This window comes from Ctenopharyngodon idella, chromosome 21 (assembly GCF_019924925.1).
Source record: "Ctenopharyngodon idella isolate HZGC_01 chromosome 21, HZGC01, whole genome shotgun sequence".
NCBI lineage: Eukaryota > Metazoa > Chordata > Actinopteri > Cypriniformes > Xenocyprididae > Ctenopharyngodon > Ctenopharyngodon idella.
In genome coordinates, this window is record NC_067240.1 from 18,189,393 (window position 1) to 18,213,299 (window position 23,907).

General features: G+C 37.7%; 1 protein-coding gene across 16 annotated transcripts in view; it reads right to left on the reverse strand.

Moving 5' to 3' along the window:
- Positions 1-2,862: 2,862 nt before the first annotated feature.
- Positions 2,863-23,907, reverse strand: part of LOC127503951 (serine/threonine-protein kinase pim-2-like) — a 29,842-nt gene continuing 8,797 nt past the window's right edge. The window contains exons 1-9 of one of the 16 annotated variants that reach the window (XM_051878212.1): positions 18,210-20,834; positions 11,668-12,635; positions 11,307-11,591; positions 5,246-5,455; positions 4,954-5,048; positions 4,755-4,805; positions 4,132-4,510; positions 3,855-4,034; positions 2,863-3,206 (exon numbers count right to left, since the gene is read on the reverse strand). In XM_051878212.1, coding sequence (XP_051734172.1) covers positions 3,040-3,206; positions 3,855-4,034; positions 4,132-4,510; positions 4,755-4,805; positions 4,954-5,048; positions 5,246-5,455; positions 11,307-11,591; positions 11,668-11,872 — 1,572 coding nt within the window. In that variant the 5' untranslated portion in view covers positions 11,873-12,635; positions 18,210-20,834 and the 3' untranslated portion in view covers positions 2,863-3,039. Of the gene's footprint in view, positions 3,207-3,457; positions 3,599-3,854; positions 4,035-4,131; positions 4,511-4,754; positions 4,806-4,953; positions 5,049-5,245; positions 5,456-5,723; positions 6,009-8,387; positions 8,790-9,041; positions 9,182-9,437; positions 9,618-11,306; positions 11,592-11,667; positions 12,922-13,973; positions 14,375-14,626; positions 14,767-15,022; positions 15,203-15,299; positions 15,679-15,922; positions 15,974-16,121; positions 16,217-16,413; positions 16,624-16,891; positions 17,177-17,252; positions 21,123-23,907 lie in introns of those variants that run through there. The other 15 variants (XM_051878218.1, XM_051878214.1, XM_051878217.1 and 12 more) reach the window with 15 other exon arrangements.

Below are 23,907 nucleotides of genomic sequence, written 5' to 3' on the forward strand. Positions count from 1 at the left end.
CATACCCACATACAGTGCTCTAAATACAAAATCTTGGTGTCATTTTACAGGAAGCCCTTTGAAGTTACATAAAACACTCCTAAAAGTGATTAAAAAAAAAAAAAGATAGTATATATTGTATTTAGAAAACCTAAATAAAAAGTCTCCCCATACCCATTTACAGTGGTATAAATCCAGTATCTCAGAGTTATTTTACAGAAAACCCTTTGAAAATACATAAACACTGCTGAAAGTGATATATATTATAGTATATTTTGTCTGTGCTATAATAAACAAACAAACAAAGAGGTGTTTTATGATTTTTTTATCAGTTTTATTCTTTCAGGAGACACAAGACTCTATTACAATCTAGAACATCCTCCAGATTTGTATAATTCCTTATATGTGCATCATTTTTTGTCACCTGTGTTGAGCATCACCTCAGCATCACCCGTCTGCCTCCTGGAGATCCTCACTAATCTTCAACAGAAACTGAAACAAAGAAATGACTGTTTATACACAGTTTTTGCACTGTAATAATACCCATTTCACAATATCAAAATGTAGATTTACTGAAACGGCAACTCTGTTCAAGTTTGCATACTTGCAGACAGCTGTGCAGTGTGCAAGTAGCTTTACCATATCCCAAACGTATAGTTTTGACATTTTTTTTTGGTCAAATTTGTAATAGTTTATCATATTGATTGCTGTTCTTTCACATTTTAAAATAATAATAATTAAATCAAAAATGAGTAAAAGCATTGTAAATGCAGTAATACAGTTTATACATACCAAACGCAGAGTCCTCTCCTGTCGTGCGTCCTCCCCATTGCGTCGCTGGCCGAGGCAATAATCACTTTAGTTTCGCTTTCAAATATCTCTTTTATCGATGCCATCGATGCTTTTCCGTTGCTAGATGTGATTATCGAAATCAAAACAATCCTAAACTATAAATCCTCACGAAAACTCACAAATACTTAAGTCAAGCCAGCTCGCGCGTCAACCGGAACTGAATGTGAGAGATCAGCCTGTGTCAAACTTCTCGGTTTCTGAATGGACGGTTGGCTTGATTGACATGTCCCCACGAACGCTAACTTTCGGGCATGATTTATATACCATCGACATGTCCTCAGAAAACGTTAGCACGCTTTGATCGATGGTTTGGAGATCGTGTGTTTCTCCGTTTGAGAGAGCGCATTTCCTGTTCTGCACATCCGCGACAAAACAGTTGATTATTTACGAACGAAAGCTCACAGAAATGTGAAAATGGTCTCATTTGAAAGAAAATATCCTAAGCTAGTTTGTAGCTTTGTTTTATACTGTTTTAGTTTGATACTGAATTAAGCAGTCCTTATCAAATGTGCGGAGGTCAATTTCTGTGTTTTTAAAACTGCGGGGGTCCTGACCCCCCTGTCCCCGTGCCAACGGCGTGCCTGGAAAAAGAAATACAAAACCTGTGCTAATTAAAATAAATCAAGTTGGCAAAAATATTGACATCATTATTTTGTGATATAATGAGAGATTTAAAAGGCCTTCAACACAGCACAAGGGTAAATTGTATTACAGTAAACCGCTCTTTCAGCCTCTGTGCCACTTCATGATCTGCTGTGTAAGAGCATTTTTCACCACAAGATGGCAGACTTTCGTCAATTTCCAATATAACGGCTTTAATCACTTTTCTAGCCTTTATGCTGCTTTCACGTGCTCTTTGAACTATCGTACATAAGAGTTTCCTAGGTAAAAATTGCACATGAACGCCCCCCCATTTCGAAACTTATGTGATGAGCTCGTAATCACGACTTAAGAAGTGGGAATTATCAAATTTCCAATAGCACGTGATATACATAATCAGCCTGGCTTACCAGAAACCCCTTCGATTTATTTTTGAGGTGTTCCAGCACAAGATGTCACCAAAAGTACAGTCTTTTTAGTAGACTACAGTGAACTTGAAGTAATGATGTTTGAATGTGCATATGTCTAGTCTGTTTTTGAAATAATGTTTCAGTTGTTTTCTGTGTTTGTACCCTGCTGAAAAAACCAACATATGCTGGTTAAGGTAGGTTTTGGAGCTGGTATGCTGGTTTATGCTGGTCCTATACTGGTCCATGCTGGTCTTAAACTGGTTCATGCTGGTCCTGAGCTGGTCCTATGCTGGTCCATGCTGGTCCTGGACCAGCATAGGACCAGCATAAGACCAGCATAGGACCAGCATAGACCAGCATCAAACCAGCTCAAACCAGCATACCAGCTCCAAAACCTACCTTAACCAGCATATGCTGGTTTTTTCAGCAGGGAGACTGTCCAGTTGTTGGTTTGTTTCAGTAGCGGCTCCTGGACATACATTTAGGTAGAGCAGATTCAGCGCTAGTTTATGATAACCATTTTTGTAAGATTTATATTCTAATCGCTGAACACATCCGCAGCGAGCAGCACTTGCTACATTTTAATATATCCTGCTCAATTTACGACTTAAAATGGTCTAGAAAATCCGAAAAATATTTGTTGTAGAATGCTGAACACATTTATAATTTATTATTAATTCAGTGTATATAGAGGTAAATGTTTGGATGGATATTTTGCCCTAAAGAGAATTATATGATTACAAGCAGATTGAGTTAAGGACCTATCAGCCTGCACCATCAAGAGTTTCATGACAGAACCTTTTATTTGTTTTAGGTAACTATTCCTATAAGCTTCAAGATTGACCTAAATCTTTCTAATAATACAAGAATATCTTCTTTAACCTAAATAATCAATAGGGGTGTCATGCACCAAATTATTATTATTATTGTAGGATTATGTTTTAGACAGACTCTACAATGCACTGAAGTTTGCAACCATGTAGATTTTTATTTACATATTTACAGTTTTTTGGGAGGAAGCACAAAAATAGGTCATTGCCTTTTCACTTCTCATAGGCCAAAACTGTTTAAAGGCATTTCTTCTTTTGTATTCACTGAAAGCATTTATTCAAAGGGGTAATATATACAGATTGGTCATATATAAGGCGCTATATAAATAAAGATGACTTGTCTTGACTTTAAAAAAAAAACAACAAAGTTAAATGATTTTTAAAATGAAGCAAATGTGGCTGTGATGACATGATGACTTCTTCCCAGTCTTGCAGTCTCTCGTGTTCTTGTTCAGACGTGGACAGGCTCTGAGTTCCCAGTCAGGTTGGAGTTGGACTTCAGGCTTCGGGTCAAGTCTCGAGCTCAAGTTGTTTCCTATCCAATACAAAGATTACATGAACAAGTCAACTCATGAATGATATTTTAGAGCTGATTTACAACAGAATTAAATTCTGTTTGCATCACTGATTCTGTTATTTGAAATATATTCAATTATAATGAAGGTGACTGGACTTGACTATAACAAGAACATTACAATGAACACAAATTTGAAAATCTCACTACAAATAATCCAGAATTGAAGACAAATGATGATAATCCTACTCTGTCTGTTACACTTCCTCACACCTGAAATCCCTGATCGAGTGAATCTCCTGAACTTCTTCAATCTAGATCATTCCTAATCCATTTATGTTGTAACATCTGCTCTAACGTCGGCCGTTTAGTTGGATCCCGGGCGAGGCACTGGCTAATCAGATCACTGCATTCTGTACAAATTTTAATAAGGAGAGAGCTGGTTAGTCATGACCATGTGACATGGCATGTATGAAAACAGCATCTAAAACATGATTAATATAATGTAGAATGTTCCTAATCTTTCTTTTAAAAGTGAAGTATGTAGTTTCTTCACTATACGTTGAGCTATATATAAAAGTCTTCCATACTTCACCTTTAACTGTTTCTGTACAGAGTGTTTGCTTTATGTGTGTGTGTTTATCAATGTTATCAATATTATTCACTCACCTTTGGATAAGTTGGAGCTCTGAAATGTAACTTTGGCTTGTGTGATTTCCCTTCTGTTGCGAAAAGGAGGACAAGCGTTCAGCATCTTATACAACATCACTCCTAGAGCCCAGACATTTGCTGGGACGGCGTGGAATCGAGGATCTGTGAAGACTTCAGGTGGGCAGTGATCCTGTATTCCTGTAAGCAAGACATTTGCATATTGTTGAGATTTTTTAAAGCATCAAATCATTAGTAAGTCACTACATTCAGGTTTCCACACTCCCAAAATGCTCACCAACGTATACGTCGCTCTCGTAGCCATCGCTACTAAATAGCTGACCGCAGCCAAAGTCTATCAGCTTGATCTCTAACGTGTGCTTCAACAGGAAATTGTCCGCATGAATGTCATTGTGGAAAACATCATGCTCGATGCAGTGTTGTGCTGCCAGCACAGCCTGACGCATGAAGACCCGAGCTATTGTTTCATCCAGCTGAGGATTGCGATCGATGAAGTCCAGCAAGCTCTCGCAGGGTTCGGGGTACTCCATAACCAGAGTGAATTTTCGAGGGTGTTCGAACCACTCGTAGAGTTGAATGACGTAGGGGCTTATGGGTTCTCGCCTCATCATTAGCAGCAGCGCCACTTCTGTAATGAGAGGTTCAGGATGCCCAGGCTAGAGAAAAGTAGTAGACAAAGGGTCAGCTGGGTAAAAATCTGAAGAAAACATAATATTTTTACATGTACTTTACTTTGATCTTTTTAGATACGTTCAAAAGAGCCTTTTCAGCTCAAAGTTATTTGGTGCCTCTAGGCTTATTTGTCAATCACATTTACACCTAATGCTTCCTACGCGTGTATTAACTACAGTAATCTGCACTTAAACAACTAAATACATATTCAGGTTTTGGCCAACTTACGATATCAAGATAAAGAAAGTTGTCAAACTTGCGCATCCGTTTGATGGCAACCTGCAAAAAAAAAGAATAAAGTAAAAACTTTCGATAACAGTAACAGTATTCAATTCTTGCACTAAGTATTAAATCATCTATAATTGTTTTTTAAATATGTTTTGATGCATGCTAGAGCAAAATGTTTGTACAATTCAGTAAGATTTACCTTTTTGCCATCAAATTTGCGTGTTCCCTCGAACACACTGCCAAATGTTCCGGATCCGATCATCTTTCCCACGTAGTAGAGAGACTCAAAGGACTCTGAAAAATGAACAGAAAAATAGGAGAAATATGAGCTTGTTAGATCCATTGTTTTATTTAAAAGAATATCAGTGCTGGTTGTGTCGAGAAAATAATATTAATACTCTGTGAAAATGAGCCTTAAGATATTTTTAGTGGAAAACAAGATGACAATACTGTTTAAAATAATGTTGGAGAAATAATGACTGGTGATTTACCATTATATGGCTTGATGCTGGAGTGATCTGGTGCAGGTGATGACGGCTCAGGATCAATCTCAGACTCCAGATCTGATGGAGGGACAAAAGGCTCCACAACATCCACAGAACTGCAGTGGAAACAGCAGCAGAAAGGAAGCTTCAGAGCCTTCCATAGCCTCTTCCAGAAAGAACCAAATCCTTTCCTCTTCCTGCATTCTGTAGGTTTTTCTGAAATGAAGAAAAACAATTGAAAACACAACGATTAGAAAATGACATCAGCGTTATTTCTAAATATTCCCTGAATGTTCAAAACGTTCAGTTTTTTCAATGTTTCAAAAATGTTTTTTCTTTTTTAAAGGAACATTCTATTTTATAATTTTGCATTACGGGAAAGTTACTTTTGAATGTTCTCTAAATGTTCTGAAAATGTTAGACAAACGTCCAATTAAACTATTTCTAAAAAAAAAAATAAGCCCCAGCCTTATTTCAGCCTCACCTGTTGAGCTCTTGGTCACAGGAGAAGATTCCCTGGCTCCCGGAGCAGTTCGGCCATGTGAAGTCTCTGGTGGCTCAAGAGGAACTTGACCTGGCAGCGGAGGGCACGTCCACCCTTCGAGGCTGTCGGACCTGGACAAACAGATGCTGCTGCAACTCTCCTGTTCGCTTGGGCTGTCCGAAATATCACCACTCCACCTCCATTCGACGCTGTACGAGCCTCTGCTGCTAAGGCTGATGGACTCTCTGCTGAACCGCCTCACTACATTGTCCTCAGAGAGGGAATCTGTGGAAACAGTTCAGCCATTGAATATAGAAACAGAAACTGAGCCATAATTTCTTTATTAAAAGCCAATTCTGACCTTTGCGAGAGAGTTTAGATGAAGTGGACGGACGTCCATCATCTGGCCTCTGCTGGCTGCCGCTCTGCCACTCCCTCCTCCGGTGATCCTGACCTGAGGACACAGAAACAGCCAAATCAGAAGACAGAGGTGTTAAATATCCAGGAAGCTCCTGGCCCTCTCTGTGTCTGGGTCGAGTCTGGCAGCGGATCCTGATCACGGTCATCAGAACCGGGTCTCCAAACCAAATGTTTTAATAATAATCAATAATCAATGTCAGTGGTCAATTACAAATTGTTACTATAGTTACTCAAATTGAAAAGTTTATTTCATATGCAAGGAATAGGAATCAAATACATGTGATCATTTAGCTGGGAAAATTGGGGGATCAAATGGGTTACCTGACACAAGTTTCTTCATATTAATTTAGTCAATCATTGTACAACATCATACCATAACATACCATAAACAAATGAAAACCTAAAGCACTCACCTCCTCTTTCACTCATGTGAGCCATCGATATCCTCCTGTAAACTGAAATAAAACAATACAACATACAATACAAAAACAGAATAAAATACAATTCTCCTAAGAAACCCCCCTCCAAAATAAATAAATAAATAAATAAATAAATAAAAATAAAAACAATAAAAAATTAAATAAAACTCCAAACTCCTTCTATAATAAGAAATGAACAATAAAATAAAACTGTCCTTGAAATAATATGAACTCCTTCAAAAAATAAAGCTTTATGTAAAGGGTATATATCCTCCGATCTCCTTCTAGAATAAAAGTCTCCTCTCTGAAATCCTCCGAACAGCTTCAAAATCGCAAGATCAGCACAGAAAATATTCTGCCAAAGTCTCTGAATTCGCCTCGTCTCTCAATCAACATATAGCGATCGGTTCAAGTGTAAACATGTGCAGTCAGGATTCATAACACGCGTCGCTATAGCGACTAAAATTCGATTCACGCATTCGCACGCATGCACACCTGAAGTCGCGTGCATGAGCAGAGAAATCTGAACACATTATTGAATAGTTACAAACTTCATTTTGACGTTTTCTTTAATACATATGAGCAGTAGCGGCTCCTGGCCAGACGTTTAGGGCAGATTCAGGGTCTTAGCGCTAGTTACCATTTTTGTAAGATTTATAATCGCTGAACACATCAGACACACTTTTGACAGAATTCTCATGTCCTTGCGGTAATTATCCTGAGGGTGGCGCTCTAATGATGATTGACACTAGTAAACGGAATTGCGTTGCTGTTGAATTCTGTAGTTTTCAAAGTTTAATAATAATAAAAATAAATAAATAAAAAACGAGAAACGCATAGAATGTCATCTTAGAATTGCTTAATGTAGTATTTATTGCTTCAGAATAATGTTTTATAATATTGCAAGTTATGCAGGAATTCCAGTGAGGAAAAAAGTAATGTATATTCTCAAACAAACATAAAACAAACACAACAGAACTACTGTATATAAAAGCTATTCACATGAGCACGTTTAAATTGAAGGGTTTATACTCTCATTAATTTGATACGCTACTCCACATAGGAAGAACAGACATGCCAACTAGTTACTGACCTGATGCAGACACATATCTGAAGCAGACTGATAACGTCTTGTCTGGAGTTGTGTTTACCTAACTTTAAAAATAAGCGGGGCAACCAGAAATCTGTCCCAGTGCCTCTCTGAGAGCGCGCTGCAGCTCCATTTCTCACCACAGATTTACATTGGAAATTTGTGGGGCGCTGTAGAGCTAGGGAGGGCTCCGAGACCGGCTGCCCCACTTTGTATCACTTTGTATATTTGTATTTGTACTACATTTTAATATATCCTGCTCACTTTAAGACTTAAAATAATCTAGAAAATCCGATGTGGCCTAAAGAGAATAGGCTTGTTCGAGATACATCGGCGCTGCGCAGATTCATCGGCGTATGACATCAAAGTACCGCGAGAGTGTTTGGAGAGCATACGACTCCTTATGCTTATGAATCACTCTCGCGGTACTTTGATTTTTTTTTACGCAGATCAGTCTGCGCAGCGCGAACAAGACCATTGATGTGATTACAAACAGATTGAGTTAAGGACCTATCAGCCCGCACCATCGAGAGTTTCATGACAAAACCTTTTATTTGTTTTATTTAACTATTCCCATAAGCTTCAAGATTGACCTAAATCTTTCTAATAGTACATCAATATCTTCTTTAACCTAAATAATCAATGGGGGTGTCATGCACAAAATTATTTTTATTGTCCACAGGCTCTAGTCTCATTTATTGTAGGGTTATGTTTTAGACAGACTCTACAATGCACTGAAGTTTGCAACCATGTAGATTTTTATTTACATATTTACAGTTTTTTGGGGGGAAGCACAAAAATAGGTCATTGCCTTTTCACTTCGCATAGGCCAAGACTGTTTAAAGGCATTTCTTCTTTTGTATTCACTGAAAGCATTTATTCAAAGGGGTCATATATACAGATTGGTCATATATAAGGCGCTATATAAATAAAGATGACTTGTCTTGAATTTAAAAAAAAAACAACAAAGTTAAATGATTTTTAAAATGAAGCAAATGTGGCTGTGATGACATGATGACTTCTTCCCAGTCTTGCAGTCTCTCGTGTTCTTGTTCAGACGTGGACAGGCTCTGAGTTCCCAGTCAGGTTGGAGTTGGACTTCAGGCTTCGGGTCAAGTCTCGAGCTCAAGTTGTTTCCTATCCAATACAAAGATTATATGAACAAGTCAACTCATGAATGATATTTTAGAGCTGATTTACAACAGAATTAAATTCTGTTTGCATCACTGATTCTGTTATTTGAAATATATTCAATTATAATGAAGGTGACTGGACTTGACTATAACAAGAACATTACAATGAACACAAATTTGAAAATCTCACTACAAATAATCCAGAATTGAAGACAAATGATGATAATCCTACTCTGTCTGTTACACTTCCTCACACCTGAAATCCCTGATCGAGTGAATCTCCTGAACTTCTTCAATCTAGATCATTCCTAATCCATTTATGTTGTAACATCTGCTCTAACGTCGGCCGTTTAGTTGGATCCCGGGCGAGGCGCTGGCTAATCAGATCACTGCATTCTGTACAAATTTTAATAAGGAGAGAGCTGGTTAGTCATGACCATGTGACATGGCATGTATGAAAACAGCATCTAAAACATGATTAATATAATGTAGAATGTTCCTAATCTTTCTTTTAAAAGTGAAGTATGTAGTTTCTTCACTATACGTTGAGCTATATATAAAAGTCTTCCATACTTCACCTTTAACTGTTTCTGTACAGAGTGTTTGCTTTATGTGTGTGTGTTTATCAATGTTATCAATATTATTCACTCACCTTTGGATAAGTTGGAGCTCTGAAATGTAACTTTGGCTTGTGTGATTTCCCTTCTGTTGCGAAAAGGAGGACAAGCGTTCAGCATCTTATACAACATCACTCCTAGAGCCCAGACATTTGCTGGGACGGCGTGGAATCGAGGATCTGTGAAGACTTCAGGTGGGCAGTGATCCTGTATTCCTGTAAGCAAGACATTTGCATATTGTTGAGATTTTTTAAAGCATCAAATCATTAGTAAGTCACTACATTCAGGTTTCCACACTCCCAAAATGCTCACCAACGTATACGTCGCTCTCGTAGCCATCGCTACTAAATAGCTGACCGCAGCCAAAGTCTATCAGCTTGATCTCTAACGTGTGCTTCAACAGGAAATTGTCCGCATGAATGTCATTGTGGAAAACATCATGCTCGATGCAGTGTTGTGCTGCCAGCACAGCCTGACGCATGAAGACCCGAGCTATTGTTTCATCCAGCTGAGGATTGCGATCGATGAAGTCCAGCAAGCTCTCGCAGGGTTCGGGGTACTCCATAACCAGAGTGAATTTTCGAGGGTGTTCGAACCACTCGTAGAGTTGAATGACGTAGGGGCTTATGGGTTCTCGCCTCATCATTAGCAGCAGCGCCACTTCTGTAATGAGAGGTTCAGGATGCCCAGGCTAGAGAAAAGTAGTAGACAGAAGGTCAGCTGGGTAAAAATCTGAAGAAAACATATCATTTTTACATGTACTTTACTTTGATCTTTTTAGATACGTTCAAAAGAGCCTTTTCAGCTCAAAGTTATTTGGTGCCTCTAGGCTTATTTGTCAATCACATTTGCACCTAATGCTTCCTACGCGTGTATTAACTACAGTAATCTGCACTTAAACAACTAAATACATATTCAGGTTTTGGCCAACTTACGATATCAAGATAAAGAAAGTTGTCAAACTTGCGCATCCGTTTGATGGCAACCTGCAAAAAAAAAGAATAAAGTAAAAACTTTCGATAACAGTAACAGTATTCAATTCTTGCACTAAGTATTAAATCATCTATAATTGTTTTTTAAATATGTTTTGATGCATGCTAGAGCAAAATGTTTGTACAATTCAGTAAGATTTACCTTTTTGCCATCAAATTTGCGTGTTCCCTCGAACACACTGCCAAATGTTCCGGATCCGATCATCTTTCCCACGTAGTAGAGAGACTCAAAGGACTCTGAAAAATGAACAGAAAAATAGGAGAAATATGAGCTTGTTAGATCCATTGTTTTATTTAAAAGAATATCAGTGCTGGTTGTGTCGAGAAAATAATATTAATACTCTGTGAAAATGAGCCTTAAGATATTTTTAGTGGAAAACAAGATGACAATACTGTTTAAAATAATGTTGGAGAAATAATGACTGGTGATTTACCATTATATGGCTTGACGCCGGAGTGATCTGGTGCAGGTGATGACGGCTCAGGATCAATCTCAGACTCCAGATCTGATGGAGGGACAAAAGGCTCCACAACATCCACAGAACTGCAGTGGAAACAGCAGCAGAAAGGAAGCTTCAGAGCCTTCCATAGCCTCTTCCAGAAAGAACCAAATCCTTTCCTCTTCCTGCATTCTGTAGGTTTTTCTGAAATGAAGAAAAACAATTGAAAACACAACGATTAGAAAATGACTTCAGCGTTATTTCTAAATATTCCCTGAATGTTCAAAACGTTCAGTTTTTTCAATGTTTCAAAAATGTTTTTTCTTTTTTAAAGGAACATTCTATTTTATAATTTTGCATTATGGGAAAGTTACTTTTGAATGTTCTCTAAATGTTCTGAAAATGTTAGACAAACGTCCAATTAAACTATTTCTAAAAAAAAAAATAAGGCCCAGCCTTATTTCAGCCTCACCTGTTGAGCTCTTGGTCACAGGAGAAGATTCCCTGGCTCCCGGAGCAGTTCGGCCATGTGAAGTCTCTGGTGGCTCAAGAGGAACTTGACCTGGCAGCGGAGGGCACGTCCACCCTTCGAGGCTGTCGGACCTGGACAAACAGATGCTGCTGCAACTCTCCTGTTCGCTTGGGCTGTCCGAAATATCACCACTCCACCTCCATTCGACGCTGTACGAGCCTCTGCTGCTAAGGCTGATGGACTCTCTGCTGAACCGCCTCACAACATTGTCCTCAGAGAGGGAATCTGTGGAAACAGTTCAGCCATTGAATATAGAAACAGAAACTGAGCCATAATTTCTTTATTAAAAGCCAATTCTGACCTCTGCGAGAGAGTTTAGATGAAGTGGACGGACGTCCATCATCTGGCCTCTGCTGGCTGCCGCTCTGCCACTCCCTCCTCCGGTGATCCTGACCTGAGGACACAGAAACAGCCAAATCAGAAGACAGAGGTGTTAAATATCCAGGAAGCTCCTGGCCCTCTCTGTGTCTGGGTCGAGTCTGGCAGCGGATCCTGATCACGGTCATCAGAACCGGGTCTCCAAACCAAATGTTTTAATAATAATCAATAATCAATGTCAGTGGTCAATTACAAATTGTTACTATAGTTACTCAAATTGAAAAGTTTATTTCATATGCAAGGAATAGGAATCAAATACATGTGATCATTTAGCTGGGAAAATTGGGGGATCAAATGGGTTACCTGACACAAGTTTCTTCATATTAATTTAGTCAATCATTGTACAACATCATACCATAACATACCATAAACAAATGAAAACCTAAAGCACTCACCTCCTCTTTCACTCATGTGAGCCATCGATATCCTCCTGTAAACTGAAATAAAACAATACAACATACAATACAAAAACAGAATAAAATACAATTCTCCTAAGAAACTCCCCTCCAAAATAAATAAATAAATAAAATAAATAAAAATAAAAACAATAAAAAATTAAATAAAACTCCAAACTCCTTCTATAATAAGAAATGAACAATAAAATAAAACTGTCCTTGAAATAATATGAACTCCTTCAAAAAATAAAGCTTTATGTAAAGGATATATCCTCCGATCTCCTTCTAGAATAAAAGTCTCCTCTCTGAAATCCTCCGAACAGCTTCAAAATCGCAAGATCAGCACAGAAAATATTCTGCCAAAGTCTCTGAATTCGCCTCGTCTCTCAATCAACATATAGCGATCGGTTCAAGTGTAAACATGTGCAGTCAGGATTCATAACACGCGTCGCTATAGCGACTAAAATTCGATTCACGCATTCGCACGCATGCACACCTGAAGTCGCGTGCATGAGCAGAGAAATCTGAACACATTATTGAATAGTTACAAACTTCATTTTGACGTTTTCTTTAATACATATGAGCAGTAGCGGCTCCTGGCCAGACGTTTAGGGCAGATTCAGGGTCTTAGCGCTAGTTACCATTTTTGTAAGATTTATAATCGCTGAACACATCAGACACACTTTTGACAGAATTCTCATGTCCTTGCGGTAATTATCCTGAGGGTGGCGCTCTAATGATGATTGACACTCTAGTAAACGGAATTGCGTTGCTGTTGAATTCTGTAGTTTTCAAAGTTTAATAATAATAAAAATAAATAAATAAAAAACGAGAAACGCATAGAATGTCATCTTAGAATTGCTTAATGTAGTATTTATTGCTTCAGAATAATGTTTTATAATATTGCAAGTTATGCAGGAATTCCAGTGAGGAAAAAAGTAATGTATATTCTCAAACAAACATAAAACAAACACAACAGAACTACTGTATATAAAAGCTATTCACATGAGCACGTTTAAATTGAAGGGTTTATACTCTCATTAATTTGATACGCTACTCCACATAGGAAGAACAGACATGCCAACCAGTTACTGACCTGATGCAGACACATATCTGAAGCAGACTGATAACGTCTTGTCTGGAGTTGTGTTTACCTAACTTTAAAAATAAGCGGGGCAACCAGAAATCTGTCCCAGTGCCTCTCTGAGAGCGCGCTGCAGTTCCATTTCTCACCACAGATTTACATTGGAAATTTGTGGGGCGCTGTAGAGCTAGGGAGGGCTCCGAGACCGGCTGCCCCACTTTGTATCATGAATACATGCCTGCCGAATCCTTGTGCTACATTTTAATATATCCTGCTCACTTTAAGACTTAAAATAGTCTAGAAAATCCGATGTGGCCTAAAGAGAATAGGCTTGTTCGAGATACATCGGCTCTGCGCAGATTCATCGGTGTATGACATCAAAGTACCGCGAGAGTGTTTGGAGAGCATACGACTCCTTATGCTTATGAATCACTCTCGCGGTACTTTGATTTTTTTTTACGCAGATCAGTCTGCGCATCGCGAACAAGACCATTGATGTGATTACAAACAGATTGAGTTAAGGACCTATCAGCCCGCACTATCGAGAGTTTCATGACAAAACCTTTTATTTGTTTTATTTAACTATTTCTATAAGCTTCAAGATTGACCTAAATCTTTCTAATAGTACATCAATATCTTCTTTAACCTAAATAATCAATGGGGGTGTCATGCACAAAATTATTTTTATTGTCCACAGGCTCTAGTCTCATTTATTGTAGGGTTATGTTTTAGACAGACTCTACAATGCACTGAAGTTTGCAACCATGTAGATTTTTATTTACATATTTACAGTTTTTTGGGGGGAAGCACAAAAATAGGTCATTGCCTTTTCACTTCTCATAGGCCAAGACTGTTTAACAGCATTTCTTCTTTTGTATTCACTGAAAGCATTTATTCAAAGGGGTCATATATACAGATTGGTCATATATAAGGCGCTATATAAATAAAGATGACTTGTCTTGACTTTAAAAAAAAACAACAAAGTTAAATAATTTTTAAAACGAAGCAAATGTGGCTGTGATGACATGATGACTTCTTCCCAGTCTTGCAGTCTCTCGTGTTCTTGTTCAGACGTGGACAGGCTCTGAGTTCCCAGTCAGGTTGGAGTTGGACTTCAGGCTTCGGGTCAAGTCTCGAGCTCAAGTTGTTTCCTATCCAATACAAAGATTATATGAACAAGTCAACTCATGAATGATATTTTAGAGCTGATTTACAACAGAATTAAATTCTGTTTGCATCACTGATTCTGTTATTTGAAATATATTCAATTATAATGAAGGTGACTGGACTTGACTATAACAAGAACATTACAATGAACACAAATTTGAAAATCTCACTACAAATAATCCAGAATTGAAGACAAATGATGATAATCCTACTCTGTCTGTTACACTTCCTCACACCTGAAATCCCTGATCGAGTGAATCTCCTGAACTTCTTCAATCTAGATCATTCCTAATCCATTTATGTTGTAACATCTGCTCTAACGTCGGCCGTTTAGTTGGATCCCGGGCGAGGCACTGGCTAATCAGATCACTGCATTCTGTACAAATTTTAATAAGGAGAGAGCTGGTTAGTCATGACCATGTGACATGGCATGTATGAAAACAGCATCTAAAACATGATTAATATAATGTAGAATGTTCCTAATCTTTCTTTTAAAAGTGAAGTATGTAGTTTCTTCACTATACGTTGAGCTATATATAAAAGTCTTCCATACTTCACCTTTAACTGTTTCTGTACAGAGTGTTTGCTTTATGTGTGTGTGTTTATCAATGTTATCAATATTATTCACTCACCTTTGGATAAGTTGGAGCTCTGAAATGTAACTTTGGCTTGTGTGATTTCCCTTCTGTTGCGAAAAGGAGGACAAGCGTTCAGCATCTTATACAACATCACTCCTAGAGCCCAGACATTTGCTGGGACGGCGTGGAATCGAGGATCTGTGAAGACTTCAGGTGGGCAGTGATCCTGTATTCCTGTAAGCAAGACATTTGCATATTGTTGAGATTTTTTAAAGCATCAAATCATTAGTAAGTCACTACATTCAGGTTTCCACACTCCCAAAATGCTCACCAACGTATACGTCGCTCTCGTAGCCATCGCTACTAAATAGCTGACCGCAGCCAAAGTCTATCAGCTTGATCTCTAACGTGTGCTTCAACAGGAAATTGTCCGCATGAATGTCATTGTGGAAAACATCATGCTCGATGCAGTGTTGTGCTGCCAGCACAGCCTGACGCATGAAGACCCGAGCTATTGTTTCATCCAGCTGAGGATTGCGATCGATGAAGTCCAGCAAGCTCTCGCAGGGTTCGGGGTACTCCATAACCAGAGTGAATTTTCGAGGGTGTTCGAACCACTCGTAGAGTTGAATGACGTAGGGGCTTATGGGTTCTCGCCTCATCATTAGCAGCAGCGCCACTTCTGTAATGAGAGGTTCAGGATGCCCAGGCTAGAGAAAAGTAGTAGACAGAAGGTCAGCTGGGTAAAAATCTGAAGAAAACATATCATTTTTACATGTACTTTACTTTGATCTTTTTAGATACGTTCAAAAGAGCCTTTTCAGCTCAAAGTTATTTGGTGCCTCTAGGCTTATTTGTCAATCACATTTGCACCTAATGCTTCCTACGCGTGTATTAACTACAGTAATCTGCACTTAAACAACTAAATACATATTCAGGTTTTGGCCAACTTACGATATCAAGATAAAGAAAGTTGTCAAACTTGCGCATCCGTTTGATGGCAACCTGCAAAAAAAAAGAATAAAGTAAAAACTTTCGATAACAGTAACAGTATTCAATTCTTGCACTAAGTATTAAATCATCTATAATTGTTTTTTAAATATGTTTTGATGCATGCTAGAGCAAAATGTTTGTACAATTCAGTAAGATTTACCTTTTTGCCATCAAATTTGCGTGTTCCCTCGAACACACTGCCAAATGTTCCGGATCCGATCATCTTTCCCACGTAGTAGAGAGACTCAAAGGACTCTGAAAAATGAACAGAAAAATAGGAGAAATATGAGCTTGTTAGATCCATTGTTTTATTTAAAAGAATATCAGTGCTGGTTGTGTCGAGAAAATAATATTAATACTCTGTGAAAATGAGCCTTAAGATATTTTTAGTGGAAAACAAGATGACAATACTGTTTAAAATAATGTTGGAGAAATAATGACTGGTGATTTACCATTATATGGCTTGACGCCGGAGTGATCTGGTGCAGGTGATGACGGCTCAGGATCAATCTCAGACTCCAGATCTGATGGAGGGACAAAAGGCTCCACAACATCCACAGAACTGCAGTGGAAACAGCAGCAGAAAGGAAGCTTCAGAGCCTTCCATAGCCTCTTCCAGAAAGAACCAAATCCTTTCCTCTTCCTGCATTCTGTAGGTTTTTCTGAAATGAAGAAAAACAATTGAAAACACAACGATTAGAAAATGACTTCAGCGTTATTTCTAAATATTCCCTGAATGTTCAAAACGTTCAGTTTTTTCAATGTTTCAAAAATGTTTTTTCTTTTTTAAAGGAACATTCTATTTTATAATTTTGCATTATGGGAAAGTTACTTTTGAATGTTCTCTAAATGTTCTGAAAATGTTAGACAAACGTCCAATTAAACTATTTCTAAAAAAAAAAATAAGGCCCAGCCTTATTTCAGCCTCACCTGTTGAGCTCTTGGTCACAGGAGAAGATTCCCTGGCTCCCGGAGCAGTTCGGCCATGTGAAGTCTCTGGTGGCTCAAGAGGAACTTGACCTGGCAGCGGAGGGCACGTCCACCCTTCGAGGCTGTCGGACCTGGACAAACAGATGCTGCTGCAACTCTCCTGTTCGCTTGGGCTGTCCGAAATATCACCACTCCACCTCCATTCGACGCTGTACGAGCCTCTGCTGCTAAGGCTGATGGACTCTCTGCTGAACCGCCTCACAACATTGTCCTCAGAGAGGGAATCTGTGGAAACAGTTCAGCCATTGAATATAGAAACAGAAACTGAGCCATAATTTCTTTATTAAAAGCCAATTCTGACCTCTGCGAGAGAGTTTAGATGAAGTGGACGGACGTCCATCATCTGGCCTCTGCTGGCTGCCGCTCTGCCACTCCCTCCTCCGGTGATCCTGACCTGAGGACACAGAAACAGCCAAATCAGAAGACAGAGGTGTTAAATATCCAGGAAGCTCCTGGCCCTCTCTGTGTCTGGGTCGAGTCTGGCAGCGGATCCTGATCACGGTCATCAGAACCGGGTCTCCAAACCAAATGTTTTAATAATAATCAATAATCAATGTCAGTGGTCAATTACAAATTGTTACTATAGTTACTCAAATTGAAAAGTTTATTTCATATGCAAGGAATAAGAATCAAATACATGTGATCACTTAGCTGGGAAAATTGGGGGATCAAATGGGTTACCTGACACAAGTTTCTTCATATTTAGTCAATCATTGTACAACATCATACCATAACATACCATAAACAATGAAAACCTAAAGCACTCACCTCCTCTTTCACTCATGTGAGCCATCGATATCCTCCTGTAAACTGAAATAAAACAATACAACATACAATACAAAAAACAGAATAAAATACAATTCTCCTAAGAAATCCCCCCCCCCCTCCTAAGAAATCCCCTCCAAAAAAATAAAATAAAAATAAAATAAAACTCAAAACTCCTTTTATAATAAGAAAAGAACAATAAAATAAAACTGTCCTTAGAAATAATATGAACTCCTTCAAAAAATTAAACTTTATGTAAAGGATATATCCTCCGATCTTCTTCTAGAATAAAAGTCTCCTCTCTGAAATCCTCCGAACAGCTTCAAAATCGCAAGATCAGCACAGAAAATATTCTGCCAAAGTCTCTGAATTCGCCTCGTCTCTCAATCAACATATAGCGATCGGTTCAAGTGTAAACATGTGCAGTCAGGATTCATAACACGCGTCGCTATAGCGACTAAAATTCGAATCACGCATTCGCACGCATGGACACCTGAAGTCGCGTGCATGAGCAGAGAAATCTGAACACATTATTGAATAGTTACAAACTTCATTTTGACGTTTCTTTAATACATATGCTAGTTACCATTTTTGTAAGATTTATATTCTAATCGCTGAACACAGACACACTTTTGGCAGAATTCTAATGTCCTTGCGTTAATTATCCTGAGGGTGGCGCTCTAATGATGATTGACAGACTTTAGTAAACGGAATTGTGTTGCTGTTGAAGTCTGTTTAATAAATAAATAAAACGATAAACGCGTAGAATGTCATCTTAGAATTGCTTAATGTAGTATTTATTGCTTTCGAATGTTGTTTTATAATATTGCAAGTTGTGCAGGAATTCCAGTGAGGAAAAAAGTAATGTCTGTTCTCAAACAAACATAAAACAAACACAACAGAACTACTATATATAAAAGATATTCACATAAACACGTTTAAATTGAAGGGTTTATACCATTTTTTTAGTCTATGGTTTATACTCTCATTCATTTGATACGCGAGCCCGACGACGGTTTCAGTTTCGCTTTAAATAAATTAATTTCGCTTTAAAAAAATATTGTTTGTAATGAATGCTACTATAATTTGTTTATTTTATACTTATATTTTCATTCTTGTTTTGTATTGACTGAATACGGTTAAATTTACAGGATTTGTTGTGGAAATAGCCTAAAATACATGTTTATTGCCTAATGTTTCTAAACGTTTAGTTTTTGCTGGTATTTTACCTACATTATTTTAATGTAATAATAAAATGCGACTGATACACTAATGCGATTTTTTTTTTATCTCAAAAAATAAATATAAATATAGAAATAAAACAATTATATTGTGTTCATTACTCCAACAAAAACCGACTTTGGGTTTACTGTTAAAGGCTAGGCTAATTGTAAGGGGTTCTTGGAAAATGTTCTACCTTATAAGTTTGAGAAAGCTTGGGTTAAATGAAGTATCTGTGATTAACTGTACACCAAATCACAATCTCGTGCTATGGCCACTGCCATTAATACAGGCATCGAAAGGTATTTTACGCTATTTACTCCTGCTTTTCGTTTTGAACGCGGAAGTATGATAAAGGCACTGTCACGTACAAAATAGGTCGTTTTAACGACATATCTCGTTATTACGAGAAAACGTCGTTTTAACGACATAATCTCGTTATAAATGAGTGGAAAAAATATTATGTGGCAGCAATGGGCCACCGTAGATAACATAATACTCTTAATTGTAACTAGAAACATAAGTTTTCTGTAAAGATGCTTTGAAACAATATGTATTGTAAAAGCACTATACAAATAAATATCAATTGAAAAATATGTGATATAAATGAAACACTAAAAATAACTGAGTTAAAGACTTACACTAAACGAAATGTGTTTCAACTTGCATAACATACAACGTACCTCAGTGGGAAATTTACCATCAAAAGGCATGTGACATTCCATTTTATAACATCCAGGAGATTGCAGTGAGTCAATTTAAATAAAAAAAATAAAAAAAACATTTTTTACTTGTATTTATGTAATATTGCCAGTGTGCAAACAAACAGCAAAGATTAATTTTAAATGAGGGAGAAAGCAACAAAATCTTGAATTTTGAAAAAGGAAAGCCCAACAGAATCACTCATTTACTTCTATCATTTTGCTATCATGGTGTTAATTATTTCAGTTTTACACAACTCATTTGGGTATGTCAACTCACTGTAATTTCAAATAAACTTTATTTTTACATAAACTGAGTCTGAATTGATCACACATACAATAAAAAAAAAAAAAACTCTAAATGACAGAAATAGCCTGTCTCCAACCTTCAAGCTACCATCTTTACACAACTTATTTGAACAAATACTCGCTGTACAATACAGTATAACAATGTGCCTTCAGAATACAGTGGTTGCTTTCATTGTTTCTTTCTAAATGTCCCAAATACAGTGCATTAATAAATGTATACACATTTCAGTTTTAGAGGAATGCATTGTACAGATTAAAAAAAAAAAAAAAAGTCTGCAGGAAAAAAAAGAAGAAAAAAAAAACAGAACAACAGCTACAGTACACAATTAATTTCCTTGAGGAATCTTTTGATTAAGAGGAAGAAAAAAAACAGGCATCTTAAGGCTTATGTTGAATTAGATGGACCTTCGTCAGGAAGTATAAAGGTCTGCAGAGTAAATACTGCTATGTCATACTGCCCTTTTATATTTCAACTGAACAAAACACTGATATTTATAACCATCATCCAAGAAAGTCTATTCTTACTATCAAAAGAAGTCAAGAGGAAAGACAAGAAAAGAAAGAAGCGGGAAGCTTTTCGCCTCCAGTTACGTTCTGTCAGTTTGAAGATGAATTCTAAGAGGACGTCCGATACACATAAAACCTTTTTGAAATATTTGCATCCTTCAGACTGTCTTAGCAAACTCATTCTGGAATGTACAATGTTGATGGGTCAGCGTCTGTGACTGCCTGCATATGATAGTAGTCGGCATGTCTTCATTAATGGGCGTCTACGCCTGCGCGCCTCGTGCGAGGGCAGCAGGGTTCCTGAGAGGCCTGCCAGTGTAAGGTAGCAGGTGGTGCAGAGCTGAATGCTGGCGGTGGAGGTGAGGGGGGGAAAGGAGATCTTCCCCAGATAACTTTCAGTTCTCCTCAATGAGGGTGAGATCTAGTTCAGTACAATCCCTTTCAAACACGCTAGTTTGTCCTCCGTCACGCTCTTCAGGGTCCTCCTCCTCTCTCTCCTCCTCCTCGTCACTTTCACTTAACGGCCCAATACTTGTCCTACCCAGGCCTTCAGCTGGTGAACATGAGCCTCTGAAGTCTCCAAAAAAAGGCTCAAGGCCCATACAGACATCACCCCCACAGGCCAATCGGCCACGTTCCATATAACTAAGAGGGTCTGTGCTTCGAGTCTGAAAATGAAGGGATAAATAATGATGTTACTTCAGCTTAGTGACAACAAAGCAATAATTTAAGAGATTTATAAAATTACTTTTTGGAACACAATCATATATTTTTAAGAGTTTTAGGTTCCATGCAGATGCCACTTTGTTTCTGCTGTGAACTGAACTAACACATTACATTAGTGTTAAAGGGTTAGTTCACCCAAAAATGAAAATAATGTCATTTATTACTCACCCTCATGCCGTTCCACACCCGTAAGGCCTTCGTTAATCTTCAGAACGCAAATAAAGATATTTTTGTTGAAATCCGATGGCTCAGTGAAGCCTGCATAGCCAGCAATGACATTTCCTCTCTCAAGATCCATTAATGTACTAAAAACATATTTAAATCAGTTCATGTGAGTACAGTGGTTCGACACAAAAGATTCCTAATGCTCCGAAGCTTAATGAAGCAGTGTTTTGAAATCGGCCATCACTATGTAAGTCTTTATTTTGTTTTTTTGGCGCACCAAAAATATTCTTGTCACTTTATAATATTAATATTGAACCACTGTACTCACATGAAAAACTGATTTAAATATGTTTTTAGTACATTAATGGATCTTGAGAGAGGAAATGTCATTGCTGGCTATGCAGACCTCACTGAGCCATCGGATTTCAACAAAAATATCTTAATTTCTGTTCCGAAGATGAACGAAGGTCTTACGGGTGTGGAACGGCATGAGGGTGAGTAATAAATGACAGAATTTTCATTTTTGGGTGAACTAACCCTTTAAGCTACTATAGCTAGCACCCACTTACCTAACTTTTTAATAAGGATTACTGGGCATATGTTACAGCACCTAATTAATATTCATATTAATATTCATAAGTCAAGCTGATGAGGGTTATCCACCTTATTCCTGATGAGACTACTGTCTTTTTTGAATTATGGGTGGCACTTCCGGTTTGGGGAACTTCCATTCAAAAAGACTGAAACGAATCATTTCAATCATAAGTTTGCCCTACAAATAAAGCTTATGTGTCAGTTTGACTGTGAATGAGCGGTCAATTTTCCTTCATGTTTTATTTTCTGACATCATGAGAATAACGTAACGCTCAGTATTTTAACATGATGTTATAACAAGAATAACTATGGCAAGAGCTCTTTTCAGTCGCTGCTTTCTTTTCCTCAGGATTATTTTCTTTTTTTCCTTTGCATTCCACTTTAATAGTATGAAAAAGGACAACATATACAGCACATTTGTGGTCTGTTCTCCCGATATAATTTATGATATCCCAATAATTATTCACTGGAATGCATGAAGAATCTCTCGTTTTTTTCCCTCATCAAATCCTTATGTCTGTTTCTAGGTTTGTTTTCACAGGTAAATACAATTTATGATCTGTCAAAATGATGGAAATCACGCAAAGCTATAGTTAATGAACATTTTTGATTAAGGAAAGGTATGTTACATAATACAGATATATATTACTACAGTGATATTTAACCCGTCTGTTATTGCTGTGGAAAGAATCGCACTTTTGGGATTATTCATGGTCTGTTGAAATTACCTTGTTGATGCTTTTACACTTTTAAATGTACTTTTAATGTTCGATGGTTGATGGGCAAGTAGAATAATGTCATCTCATTGTACCCTGTTTAAAGGGTTAGTTCACCCAAAAATGAAATTTCTGTCATTAATTACTCACCCTCATGTCATTCCACACCTGTAAGACCTTCGTTCATCTTCGGAACACAAATTAAGATCTTTTTGATGAAATCTGAGAGGTATATGACTCGTCCATAGACAGCAACTTAACCAACACTTTCAAGGTCCAGAAAGGTACTAAAGACATCATTAAAACAGTCAACGTGACTACAGTGGTTCAACCTTAATGTTATGAAGCGACAAGAATACTTTTTGTGAGCAAAAAAAAAAAAAAAAAAAACTTTATTCAATAATCTCTTCCCTGTCGTTATCCTTACGTAACTGCAGCAGTAAGCACAGTGAAGGCTTCCATGTTTACCTCAAAAAGCCGTCTCAGTATTGGCCAAAGCTGGTCACGTGAGCAGCACGACGCGTGTGATGCTGACGCAGGAGCCGGCCAATAATGAGTCGGCGTTCTGACATAGAACCTGGAAGCACTGGATGTAAACAACATAAGGATAATGACAGGGAAGAGAAGAGATTGTTGAATAAAGTTATTTTTGTTTTGTTTTTGAGCACAAAAAGTATTCTCGTCGCTTCATAAAATTAAGGTTGAACCACTGTAGTCACTTTGACTGTTTTAACGATGTCTTTAGTACCTTTCTGGACCTTGAAAGTGTTGGTTATATTGCTATCTATGGACATGTCATATACCTCTCGGATTTCATTAAAAATATCTTAATTTTTGTTACGAAGATGAACGAAGGTCTTACGGGTGTAGAACGACATGAGTAATTAATGACAATTTTCATTTTTGGGTGAACTAACCCTTTAAAAAAAACAAATTATTGCATTAATAGAGCGAGCCTTTCACTGATTGCTTACAGCTTAATGGTAGTTACACCCATAATTCGTGCAAAGCGTTATGGGGCGTAGGAATAAGGTGGATACGATTTTTTTTTTTTTTAAACAATTTGTCAGTTATTTGTCAGTTGAAGTTAGACATTTGTTTTGAGGGGGATTATTAAATCTGTAAGGTCTGAATCAAGAGCTTGTGAACAGGAACTTAATCAAATAAAACAGAAGCAGGAAATCTGTATCAATACCCAGCCCTACTTTCGACTGCCACCTTTTCCTCCTCAGAAAAAAACATTACTGTCAGA